The sequence below is a fragment of the Cucumis melo genome, chromosome 4, assembly GCF_025177605.1.
Source record: "Cucumis melo cultivar AY chromosome 4, USDA_Cmelo_AY_1.0, whole genome shotgun sequence".
Lineage (NCBI taxonomy): Eukaryota > Viridiplantae > Streptophyta > Magnoliopsida > Cucurbitales > Cucurbitaceae > Cucumis > Cucumis melo.
The window spans coordinates 28692519-28705182 of NC_066860.1; the positions used below are offsets into that span (position 1 = coordinate 28692519).

Below are 12664 nucleotides of genomic sequence, written 5' to 3' on the forward strand. Positions count from 1 at the left end.
TCAAATTCAACTAAGACAGACCGAAAAAGAATGTTGAAACGATTTTTCTAAGATATAAAAAGAATCTAGATGTCGAAGTCGGACAAAATTAACCGAGAAAAATAAAATTTATGATATTTAAAAGTATTTTACTCTCCAAAATTTTCCACCAACTATCTCATTTTTTAAGATTTTTCCAACCTGACATAAATCCATTGAATGAGCCCCAGAAAATGCAAAAAAAGAAAACGCATACAGAATAATTGAATTTTAGACCATAGCATTAGAGAATTGAGTTTTTAGATCATAAACAATATTTAATGACATTGAAAATCAGTTACCAATTTACATGTGTATCAAGATTGAGACATGGCACATTCTTAAATCTTACCTGCTAGCTGACAAACGGCAAAACAATCCAATTACGAACCGACAAACACCGAGCCAAGAAATGCCATTTGATTTCTGGAGATGGAGGTTGAACATTTAGAAATTCTTCAAGTAACAGCTTTGATATGTCGAACAAAGAAAATGAACACTCTTTATGGGTGCTCAGTCAAGTATCACATAAGCTTATAGCATGTATGATTAAATAAAAATATCATGGAACATATTTTACAATGGGATGAATTCTTCCCATGTACCACCAGAGATTAAATGCTATAAAACAAGGTATTAATATCTATTGTTTCTAGATTACTTTTATCCACCGCCTTTAAAAAGGGCATACTCTATGGGGTGGTTATTTGGCCTCCAACTTCAAGCGGGTGGAAATGAATTTTTACCATTTGTGTTTGGAACTCCCATTATTGGTTGGTGTTTCCAACTACTCTAACTTATAATTAACTACCACTTTACCATTTCAAATCTCTCTTTTAGTCTTTGTTATAGGTAGTTATACTGTTCATTATTTCTTAATCATCACAGACATCATTTTTTTTTTGTTATAGGTAGTTACACTACATCGATGTCTTTCTTTGTTATAAGACATGTGGAGGGGTTATTTGAAAAGAAATTAAAAGGTCCTTTAAAACCTATATTATATACAATACGAAAAACAATTTGTAATGGAAGTGCATATGCTGCGAGAATTTAAGAAATACCTGAGACACGAGCTAGAATTTCAAATGGAGGAGCTGACCTTTCCTGTTCACCGCAGTCCACACTCAACCCTAATAGCTGCCAAGAGTTCAGAGCACATAGATAGTCGATCTTCACCACTGTTCTCCATCACGGTAGCATTCTGTTTCCTATCTTGGGATTTATCTTCTTCCTCCCAACCTCTGTAAAGAATAACTTTGCTCGGCTCCTGAGAGACTAGGACTGCACCAGTTGCTTGCTGGCAAAGTGAGAGTGGTTTAAATGAACAGATATTAAAGCATTAAATTCACTTCAACGCAGAGAAACACAGACAAGACGGGAGACTTGAATGTGCTAACCTCAAGCTTAAAAACAATCTCCTGGACCGATGTTCCTTTGGCTCTACCTTTGACATTAACTATAGCAAGAGAATGTTTCTTAAAATGTTCCTTGATTGCTTTTGCAACTCCTGTAATTACGTTGCTCTTGCCTGAAAATTAATAAAAGGCATTTTAAAAAATGAACGAGAGTCAATGTAAATGTAGAAATTAAGTTACCAACATTATATTTCTTCGGAGGCATACTTGATTTTTTTTTTTCAGCAATGAATGATGAGATGAAATATTGGTGCATAATTTATTCTTTAATGTAGGCGTTGATGCTAGTGTAAACGGAGAAATAATATGACATGACGTTGCGTAATCTAAAAGCCACAGTCTATAGTTCTACTCAAAAACAAAGAAATAAATTATATGACGAGACATTGTGGAATCTAAATGTCAAGGTCAATAGCTTTACTCGGTGAGATCACTGCCTAGCAAATAGTAGAAGATTTAAAAGCCATGGCTCAAGTAGAGGGATGCATATTCAAGATTCATCCTTGAATATCCAAATGGAAGAAAGGATAATTATTTCCCTCTCTAATGATCCACCAGCTCAATCCAAGAAGAAAGGATTGAAACTGAGTTCCTTAAGCTCTGTCCACCTGCATCTCCCAATATCTGGCTTTAAAAGTTGCAACACAAAGCTCACTATGAAAAAGATGGAATCACAAGTTACCTACAGCAAGCACAGGACGTTTCTTCATCTTGAGAGCTTGCCGTCGCAAAAGAAGCCTCTCTTTGTTGGAAAGTTGAGGAGCACTGGCAGGTAAATAACCAGGTTGGTTTATCCTCATTGAGGAAAGTAATGGTGGTGATTTTTCCTCTTCTAGTCGAACAGATGGTTTCGTGTCCTCATTCAAAGCAACATGATGCACGGCATCTGAAGTTCCAGAATTATTCTTTCCTGACTGGAATTATAGCAGCTATAGTGCATGAACAATTATACCAAGTAAAATATCAAATGGATACAAACAATTGTTGACATACCAAAGAATTAGCGCCAGATTGAGGTTCGATTGTTCCAAATTCAGCAGTGGTATCCATGGGCACCTTTGCATGGTTTCCTTGCCTTACTGATTCAAACGATGGTCTGGCTGTGGCATTACTCTGATCACCATTGTGTATGAAAAAGACATCATTCGTGGCTTGTAAACTATTTACTGAAGTGTCCAAACACATAGTTCCACTCGAATGAGTTTCATGACCCCTTTTGACCTTGGCCTAAAGCAATCGTGCCAGGAGATAATTTGTAAGTTACTTCTGGATGGCCGTCACATATTTATCAGGACAGTAACAAACACAGATTCACCAAAAGACCACAGAATCAATTTGAATCAACATGCGTACAAATTACAGTTACACAAACTGCAGTATTGCATAATAGGTAAAAGTTTTTGTTTTATTCACTTCAAGTGCGGTTAATTTTCATTTTTTGGAATAGAAGCTATTTTACAGGAAAATAAGCAGCAGCTTCTCTTTCTGTCTTTCTTTTTAATGATAACCGGGAGTTGGAGCTTTGCTCCCGCATATCATGGGCTTCCGTGCCCACCTCAAGACATTGAAATTATTTTATATTAAGCTCACCTAAGGTTTCGAACTTGAGACTTCTAAGCTGGTATGACCAAGAGATTCCATACCCTTGACGGGGCTTCTTGGAGAAAAATAAATAGAAGAAACATTTACATGGTTTGAATCTTACCACTTCATCCTCCTCCAAACAAGTATTATCTTCTGCATGAGAGAGGCAGGCAGAATCAGCAACTAATTTCAAACTTCCAGTTGTTTGTATCTCGTCTATACCTTCTTTTCCCTAATTCATATCACAACTGTAATTTACCAATCTAATGATTATTAGGGGGGTAGACAAGTCCTGTTATGAAAAAATATAGAAACGGCTCACCTGTTGAAACGTTGATGTCTTTTTTGACTCCATACCAATTGCTCGCTTGTCTTCATCCTGATAAGTTGAGACTCAACCAGAGTTGCTTGGCAAAATAGGAATGGAAAAAGAAAACCAAAGAAAGAAGGTATGCAGATTTGAAAGCAACTCACCAATTTTAGTTTCAATTCTTCTACGTTTTGTGTAAGCTTTAAAACATGAAGTTTCAGTGACTGCAAAATCAGCAACAATTAGAATAAGAAGCTTACGGAGAGATAATAACAAGTCTTTTTTTTAATAAGAAACAAGTATGTTAGTTATCAAAAAATGTTACAAAAAAGGAGGCTAATACGTTCTCCTATAAGCAAAAAGAGTCACATCACATGCATAGTTGGCATGAATTAGAGTAGTAGAGTAGTTGTCGTTTATGTAAAACTTCATGTACAGCGTTTCATCTAGATACAAGGAAGATTACTAAATCCATAATTCCATTTTCTCATCTCCATTTGTCCTGAAAACAATGATGAGATAAATACAAGCACTGCGACAATGCTTGACCATAGAAATTCAGCTTTTCTCATGAAGTTTGAAGACAATTGCTAGCTTGAAAAGTGCTTGGAATACACCAGTATAAATTGAGATCCAAGAAGAGGCCATTCTGTAGCCTGCTAGTGATAATTGATCAACTCATAAAACAATGACCCTGATTTTCAGGTTTCTTCTTAAGATACAGAAGATATAAATAAGGAGATAAAAAAAAAAAAAAAATATATATATATATATATATATATATATATATATAATATATATATATATAGAAAGGGCCTTCTCTTAGTTGCATCAGTTTTAACTGCAATCCAATCAACCATAATCATTATGCATCGACTTGTTAGCCAGAATATAACTATATTGAAGAAAGCAATACTGGACCATATATTTCCATAGTTGCATCCATTTCACCACTTTCTCAGTAGAATCATGGAGAAAATTTTATTTATATGATTATATCCTTCAAGTTCTTTGTTTATATGATTATATTCTTCATCGAACAGGAAAAGATCAAAAGAAAGGGAAACAGATACATAAACATGGTAGAAAATGGATTGATCTTGCCTCACCTTTCGACGTTGTGCCTCCATAGATCGCTTCAATGCCTCTTTTTTATTCAAGAGCGACTCAGGCCTTAAACGTGAAGGTCGTTTGTAATTCTTCCCACGGTATATAATGATAGCAAAACTCCTGTTCACTCTCTCAACCGCTACTAAAATTCCACCACTTTCTGCCTCTAAGGTTCGTGCAACATCATGGACAGTTTTGAAACTTCTCTCATTAGTAATTATCTTCACAAGTTCCCTATACTTCCAGTGAAGATGCATATTTTCAACTGTTCCATCAAAGACGCCCCTTCTACCTGTGTATGGAAAATATAAAACAAACACAAAGGATTTATTTCTCAGAGAAAGATCAATTCGAAATGCTACTTTTCAACAAAAAAACACTGCTCTGTATCACTGACCAAGAAGTAGAAAAGGCTTCATTCTTAAGCCAACCTTCTTCAGCATGTACCTTTCCTCCACAGTGATTCCCTCTTTATCTATTTCAGGTTGTTGGAGCTTCTCTTCTTCCTCCAGCTTTGCTAAAATTTCCTCTGCTTTCGCTTTTTTTTCTAATGCCTGTTTATTAGTAACAGAAAGTTCTAATTCAGAAACCAGAAGTTGTAGATACTTAGCTGCAGCATTATCAATATAGACATACAACGGACAATTTGATGCTAGTCTTTCTCATAGAGGTCTCAGATGACATCAGCTTTCTCCGTTCAGAGACCATCTTTTTCCTCTCCGTGATGCTCTGACTTTCATTTGTGGGACCATTTTCATTTATCTCAAGTTTCAGCCCCTGCCCCATTGTATCCGTCTGTTTCATTTCATGTAATCGCATGTGCCTTTGCTGTTCCATTGCAGAAGAAACGGCAAATGGCAGGAAATCCTTTCCTCTATATAAGACGATGAATTCCCTGTCTCGGGAAAGCAAAGTTCCTCCAGTTAGCAACTGCGAGGACAATATTAAGTTTGTAAGCACATTAAGAGACTCTGCTTATTAGCTTATAAAAGATATAAAATGATAAGATTTCTCTAAGAACTCATCATGGGCATCAACCACATTCCCAAGTCTGAAGCACATATACACTTCTTTTTAATATTTAATGAGGGATGCTACCTGGGATTATTTGTTTACACAGTCTAGAAAACTACATGACATTATTTCCTGGAACTTATGATGTTCTCATAGCATCATATGTCATCAGACAGAAGATGTAAGACATACTCTTTGTAAAGAGAATTGAAAATTTATCAATAACCTCTCAATGAAAGTCTGGCCTTTCATCTGACAAATAAAAAGTATCAATAACCTGTAACTCTTCAGCCATCAACTCACTATTTGTATTCTGCACCCCTCTTTTAACTGCAATTTTAGCTACCTCGCATTTTTCCCACAGCTGGATAATGGAAGCAGCAAGCCCTTGAAGTTTCCTATTACGACCTGTATAATGATTAAAATATATGAACACATTCCTGCTCATATTATAAAGAATTTGTATAAAAAACCACTCACCCAATGCAAAATGGCATGGCAAAGGCCTAGAAAGTCTTCTCAATGAGGTCATTTCATCGTTGGTTAGCTTAGGCTTCACTCCATATGGGAGAAGACGGAATGGCTTACGATATCCCGGAACAATAGCAGGAAGGAGATCCGCATCAACAGGTAGAGGATCATATCCCCACCAATCTGAAAAACGTGGACCTAGTCCTTCCAACAAACTCTCAGCATCTTCTGATAGTTCTGCCTCACCTGGCAGTTGAAACCTCACTCTGTTTGGAGCACCAACACCTTGAATGAGAGTCGGACTGGGCATTTTAACAGATGAAGTTGGTCCAGCAGATCTTTCATCATTGTTGCAGGACAAAGTACTCTCTGTTTTGCTATTCCCTTCATCATCACTATGTGAATCAGGTAAAGCATCTTGAGATGCTTCGTTTTTCAAAATTTCATGAGAGAAGTAAGGATATATATACTTGGGCCCCCGATATAATACTATTTTACTTCCAGATCTCCAAACAACAATTCCTCCAGTTTTTCTCTGCGAATGTAAAGCAGGATTCATGTACCAGTTAAAATAAGGAACTATATAGATGAAGTGAAACATCACATAACATTATAATAAAAGAACCATTTCAAGCCGTTAAAATCAGACCAAGACAAATGAAAATAAAGAAATCTCTTGAGTTTAAAGTCTGTCCCCCAAGTAACAAGTAATCAGAAATTCAGTACATTTTATGCTTCAAAGCATCATATAAGTTTCTCTACAACCAAAATTTGCTAACAGAGCAGTTCAAGCTTTTATAGTAATTTACTATTTTGAGAAGCCCTAATCAACACATTGCTAGGTCAAATTACAATCGAGTCTCATACCCTTTAAGCTTTTCAAGAAGTTTCAATTTTGTAACCAATAACCCACTCTCCTTTGGGTACAATCATATCAATATTAATGCTATGGAAGTCTGAAACCGATCATAACTCCATAGTTACGTGGAAGCCTTCCAATGGTCCATTGTTTCTCCAATTAACACTCAGAGCTGGATTGACTTGGTTCTTATAGATCATCCTTTCCTTTCAAATCTACTAAATAACTTATTTGGATTAAAATTATTACTACCACTCTTGCTACTAAAGATTTTCTTTGGATTAATATTATTACCAATATTTTGTGGAAATTAGAGATGAAATAAATGCTAGAAGTTCCCAAATCTCCCAAGGAAATACTAGAATCTGCTGTTTCCAACGTATTGTTTGGGGGTAAAAATTTACTGGCCATTAAGAACCATAGTTTCTCTTTTCTTATTACAAATTGGAAGCATCTATAGTATTCCCTTGAAAAGGGCCCCTTGTGTACATATTTGAATATTTCATTTCATCAAAGAAATAGCACCTTATCGAGAAAAAGAAGAACTCCCTCCATAGTTACACGTCCTTGGGTGAGAGTAGTAGTAACCAGTAAGTCGGGTGACTGTATGAGAATGTGAAGGACAACAACCCCCATGCAGTACACATCTCTACAAATGGTATGATATTGTCCAGTTTTGGCATAAACTTTCATGACTTTGTTTTTTGTTTCACCCAAAAAGTTTTATACCGTTGGAGATAGTTGTTCTCATTGATATATAATGGATCTTCCCCCATCTAGCTAATGTGAGACTTCGGTCACATTCCAAGGTGGAAGTTGTTGAAAAACCAGTCCTATCATTTAAGACTTACATGATAAAAGTGCCTACTTAATTTAAGGATTTTGAATGGAATGAAAATATTTGGTGGTATAAGCGTTAAACAAAATATATTAAATACAAAGACTTATTTAACAGACAAATACATAATAGTTATGAAGTCTATGGACTAAATAACACGAACTTATAAATTCAAGACTTAATACAAACTTTTTAAAGTATTTAAAACCTTAGAACCAAACTTATTATTGAACTTACATTGCTTTCACAAACTCTAAATCCAAAACATGCAAACTGAACCGAGGGGGGGGGGGGGGGGGGGGGGGGGGGGGGGGGGAATAAAGAACCAAACCTCCAATAAATCATGGGTCCGCTTCATGTTAAACCTACACAAATCTTCACACGCTATCTTCACAACCTCAGACCGCCTCCAATGCTCGTGTATAGAGTTAACAATCCCCTCCGTAATCCCAGCTTTCCCAACATTAAGCTTCTTCTTCAACCTAATCCCAATTGTCCTAAGCCTCGCCAACTCCTCCTCAGTCAAGTTCAACTCCGCCAAACTCGGCGCTCTCTCCTCCCTCTTCTTCTCCCTGATCCCATCCCCCTTCTTCCTTTTCTGCACCTCACCTCTCAATTCATGAAACTTCTTAATCGCAGTCCCCGTTCCCGGTTCCGGAACCGGATTCTCCGGCGTGCTCCAGCTCGAATCAATGGTATGGCCAACCCGATACTTGGGCAGCTGATTCGGCAGAGGAACAAAGATTGCACCAGGAGCAGAGGGAGAATTAGGGTCGGGTAGTGGTTCGGGGGGTGATTCTGTAAAGCCGAGGCTTCGAAGCTTGTCGGCGATTCTTTGGATGGCGGATTTGGGGAGGGTTTCGGAATCAACGGGGGAGCAGCGGAGGAGGAAGCGGGAGGGTTTAGGAGGACGGGAGATGAGTGTGGGGTGGAATTGAGATGGGAAGAAGGTGAAGGGTGAAGGGAATGGGTCTGTTGAGGGTTTAAGGATGAAGGAAGAATGAGTACGCAACATTTCATGGAGCAATGGAGAATGGAGAATGGAGACGATGATGAAGCTGTGTGGATTATGGTGAATGCATTCGGTTTTTCTAATTCTAACATATGATTCGTTCGTGGGCTTGACAATTGGATACCAAAATTTTTTCAAAAAACCAAAATATTTACCCATCACCTCATTAACTAAAATTTACCTAATTTATTACTTTTACTTTGGGGTATTCCTTTCATGGTTGGTTTTTAGAAAAAAAAGAAAAAGAAAACACCATTTCATTGTATACTTCAATTTTCTTAACAAAATGGTAAATAAATAATTTCGTTGTTTCTTTAACGGCTAAATCTTCTTTCAAAAATAAAATGATAAAATTGTAGTAGGAGAAAGTGTTGATAAAATACAAGTGCAACAACACAGTTATATTGAAAGGTGGAAGAATCAATAACTAACTGTAGAGATGGAAGGGATGAAAAGTATAATGAATAAAAATGAAAATGTATGATAGGAATCTACTTCACAATATGGAAAGGTAAAAATTATCCCTTCCACCCCCATAATATATAATATATAATTTATATAGATATAAAAGATTAGAAAACAACTATTTCATTAAATTACAAAATTAACAAATCGTTAAAACTATTTAGTTAATAATTCAAATATTTATCTACAAATTTGGATAATTAAACAAAAAAAAAAAAAAAAAAAAAAAAGGAAAGAAAAAAGTCAAAGCTCAAACCGATTGGAAAGAAAGAACGAAGAACTCTCCATCTCCACTTCTCTACGAATTCATATCAACTGCAAAACAGACAGCCGGCAAGAGATCCAACTATGGGGTTCTTCACCCTGTCCGTCGCCGGCGGTGGTTTTCTTCTCATCGGCGCCTGGGAGGCACTCTCTTCCTTGAATTCCATTGCCAATTCAAATCCAGACGCATCTTCCTCTTCTCTCAACACCGTCCAAACCCCATCTCAATCTCCACACTCAACCGCCAAAACCGCCCCTTCTTCATCCTCTCTCTCCTTCATCTTCGCCTTTCTTCTCTCATTTCTCGTCATCTTAAACTCCCTCGTTTCATTTTTTGACGCTGTCAATTCCAGCGACCGAGTCGGTTCCACCCTCCAGTTACCAGTTCTGGCCATTGCTTCTCTCTTCTTGCTCTATTCCATACTCGGTCTTTTGGTCAATCTCAAGGCTTCACTTCACCTTCCCTCCACAATCCTTAGTTTAATTGCGCTATTCGCTTTTGTGGAAGAGTTTTTGTTGTTCTACCTCCAGAGGAAAGACACTAGTGGAATCGAGAATCGGTATTTTGATCTCTTGCTTGTTCCCATTACGATTTGTGTTATCTCTACAATGTTCGAATTGAAATCCCCCAAATTGAGTTCTCCCAAAATTGTTCGTGGGGTTGGGTTGATTCTGCAGGGGACTTGGTTTTTACAAATGGGGTTGTCTTTTTGCACCAATTTGATAACTGATGGGTGCTCTCTGCACGAAAAGAGCAGAGGAAATTACACTATAAAATGCAAGGGACACCCTGAATATCACAGAGCCAGAGCGATTGCTACGCTTCAGTTCAATTGCCATCTTGCCCTTCTAGTGGTTTTGGTGATTGGTGTATATTCAATCATCATTCACAGAAATGGAGGCGCCGGTGATTTTTTGCATTACCGCCCGATTGGGGCGGAGATGCAGCCATTTGGGTTTCAGGGTCAGTTCACTTTGGATTCTGATGATGATCTTGGTGAAGAGAGCAACTTGGGGAAGACAAAGCAAGCGGTGATCAATGTGAATGGTCACGATGCTCATCAATGAGGTAAATTCCATCGGAAATCGAACAGGGAATGTAAACTTACGTTTATAATTGTTTGAATATGGTTAGTTTAGACTGCAGATGTTGTGATTAACTTGTATTGATATGCCCTCTCAGCGGCACTGATTTGGTTTTTGTTTTATATTGACCAAGAAATAGAAAGAAGTTTTGCTGATCCTATTGAGTTTTATTTAGTGTAAGATTGTTCATTTATTTAGCTTTAAGTATATACTGGAAGTAAAGCCTTGTGTTATTTCTTGTTCCTTTGAATGTTTTGAAAAGGTTTGAAGGCTTGGGCCGCTTAAACTTTTAGCCTATAACTTGTGCCTCGTTTTGGATCATATAGAGGCTTACATCTCTTCTATTTCTAGATGAAACTTGGGTACTCCATGGGATTGCTGCTTGGAGTATTCATGCCTCTTGTATGGTTAGAAGATTTAAGAATACAAAAGTTCTTTCATGTAATGCTAATTTATGATGAATTGTAGTCCTTCAAAACTTTTACCACTGAAGACTAGAATATAACAGTGGATATAGTTTCGTGCTTTCATTGTTTTTTTTTCTTCTTAATTACTAAAATCGAGACTTTTGTCTAACATCATTGGGCCTCTTCAGGTAAAAAAGAAAAAATGGCTCAAGTTGCCAACTTTGGTCCATTAAAGTTAATAAATCCGGGTTGACATGCTGGAGTTGCAAGTTTGTATTTGGCGTGTAAATTGTACCCGATGTGATCAAGTCTTTTGATAATTGTGAAAAGTAGACTGAGAAAGTAAGAGGGAGTACTTGGTAAACATAAAATGTAGATATTGAAAGGAAGATGAAGTTCCTTAGTAAATGTGAAAGCGTTGAAAACAAAAAGATGGAGATACTCAATAAATGTGCAAGTTCAATAGTGTTTATTATCAAAGTTGAGCTTTTTTGCACAATTAAAACATTGGCAGTCCAAACAGCCCCTAGGGTTAAAACCATTGGTTTCTTTTAATCTTTTGAAATAGGTTAGGTCATTCTGTTGATCTGTCTATTGCTTTTGCTTCCAAGAAAAAGTAGCTTATGAGCCAAGAATACAAAATGTGGGACTTGGAGAAATGACTTATATAAATATTACGGCCTTACTCGAAAAAGATCTGCTCTATATGTTGTACAACTGTATCCTTAAGTTCTAAGGAGACTTATATAATTTTAGTATCCATTAATAGGTACGCTAAGATCAATAGCATGAATGGCCGTGCAACTAAAGCTTTCTGTCTTTTGAAATGTTTGGAAGACTAGCTCAAATTTCCAGTTCTCTAGATCTAGATAGGGCGGTATATTTAAATATAGTAGTTTGTGTTGGATTTTGATGTCGGAGTAGAGATGTTTGGAGAAAAGATAATAGGGGATTAATCTTGAAGATTGGAGTAGAGGTGTTTGGAGAAAAGATAATAGAGGATCAATCTTGAAGACTACCCTATGCATTGAAGTACAGGGAGGAACGGTAAAGTTGGCATTTTCCCTTTTTGGTGATATCTGATATCTGTTCATTGATGCAACCAACAATTGGCTACTGAGTTTTAGGTCATGGTTGGTTTGAGTTCGATAAATCATCTTAGTGATTCAAGAAATCAGAAAACTTATTCAAGATTTGTTGGTTTGCCGTGGATATCAGGATTATAGTATGGCTACTGGGAGGTGGAAAAAGAAAATAAAAGAAAACGTGTATTCAATACGACGGGGTTCGGAGTATGAATTGTTGGAGATATAAAGTATAAACATCATCCTGATTTTTAAGAAGAGAGGAAAAGCTTCAACATCACAACATCTTTTTATTTGCATGAAACTTGGTGGATAATTTGAGCAAAATCAGAAAAGTTTAGGTTATTTGTATCCTTTGAAAATCAGTGGCATGACATAAAGCAACTATTTTTCTCCTGAAAGGGGAGAGACAAAAACAGGAAACTAGCTGTTATCTCACAAAGTGAAAACTAGTACCACAAAACTGCGTCGGAAACACATCATCAACCTTTTTGTTTATTATATATTTTTTAGTGTTTAACAAAAGATACCAACCTCGTCCCTCCGGGGTCATCCGAACGTATCACTAACCCCAAACAAAAAATACGAATCTCTAACCTATTAGTCGAGGATATATGTGTCAGATTTATTGCCACAGTGGCATCAACATTTTTGTTAATCAGCAATGATGGGTAACCATGTTCACAAGGCCTAACTAGAAACATAATTCAAAGTTGGAGAAGA

The 12664-nt window shown here is 36.9% G+C and overlaps 2 protein-coding genes across 4 annotated transcripts; one reads left to right on the forward strand and one right to left on the reverse strand.

Moving 5' to 3' along the window:
• Positions 1-239: 239 nt before the first annotated feature.
• On the reverse strand, positions 240-9162 carry LOC103487053 (CRM-domain containing factor CFM2, chloroplastic). 3 transcript variants are annotated; one of them, XM_051083896.1, is made up of 14 exons: positions 7954-9162; positions 5935-6460; positions 5732-5862; positions 5077-5370; positions 4838-4994; positions 4440-4732; positions 3495-3554; positions 3343-3399; positions 3142-3252; positions 2430-2663; positions 2119-2350; positions 1419-1549; positions 1121-1318; positions 240-444 (listed from the first exon to the last, which is right to left on the reverse strand). In XM_051083896.1, the coding sequence occupies exons 1-13, from the start codon at positions 8791-8793 to the stop codon at positions 1130-1132; spliced, it is 3255 nt and encodes a 1084-aa protein (XP_050939853.1). In that variant the 5' UTR covers positions 8794-9162; the 3' UTR covers positions 240-444; positions 1121-1129. The 3 variants fall into 3 exon arrangements, 2 of the variants coding, with proteins under 2 accessions (XP_050939853.1, XP_008443467.2); XM_008445245.3 differs by having other exon boundaries at positions 1083-1318; XR_007820361.1 differs by lacking the exon at positions 240-444 and having other exon boundaries at positions 1170-1318; positions 2123-2350.
• Positions 9163-9318: 156 nt separating this feature from the next.
• LOC103487052 (uncharacterized) lies at positions 9319-10607 on the forward strand. The gene has a single exon (XM_008445244.3). The coding sequence runs from the start codon at positions 9448-9450 to the stop codon at positions 10429-10431; it is 984 nt and encodes a 327-aa protein (XP_008443466.1). The 5' UTR covers positions 9319-9447; the 3' UTR covers positions 10432-10607.
• The last annotated feature ends 2057 nt before the right edge of the window (positions 10608-12664 follow it).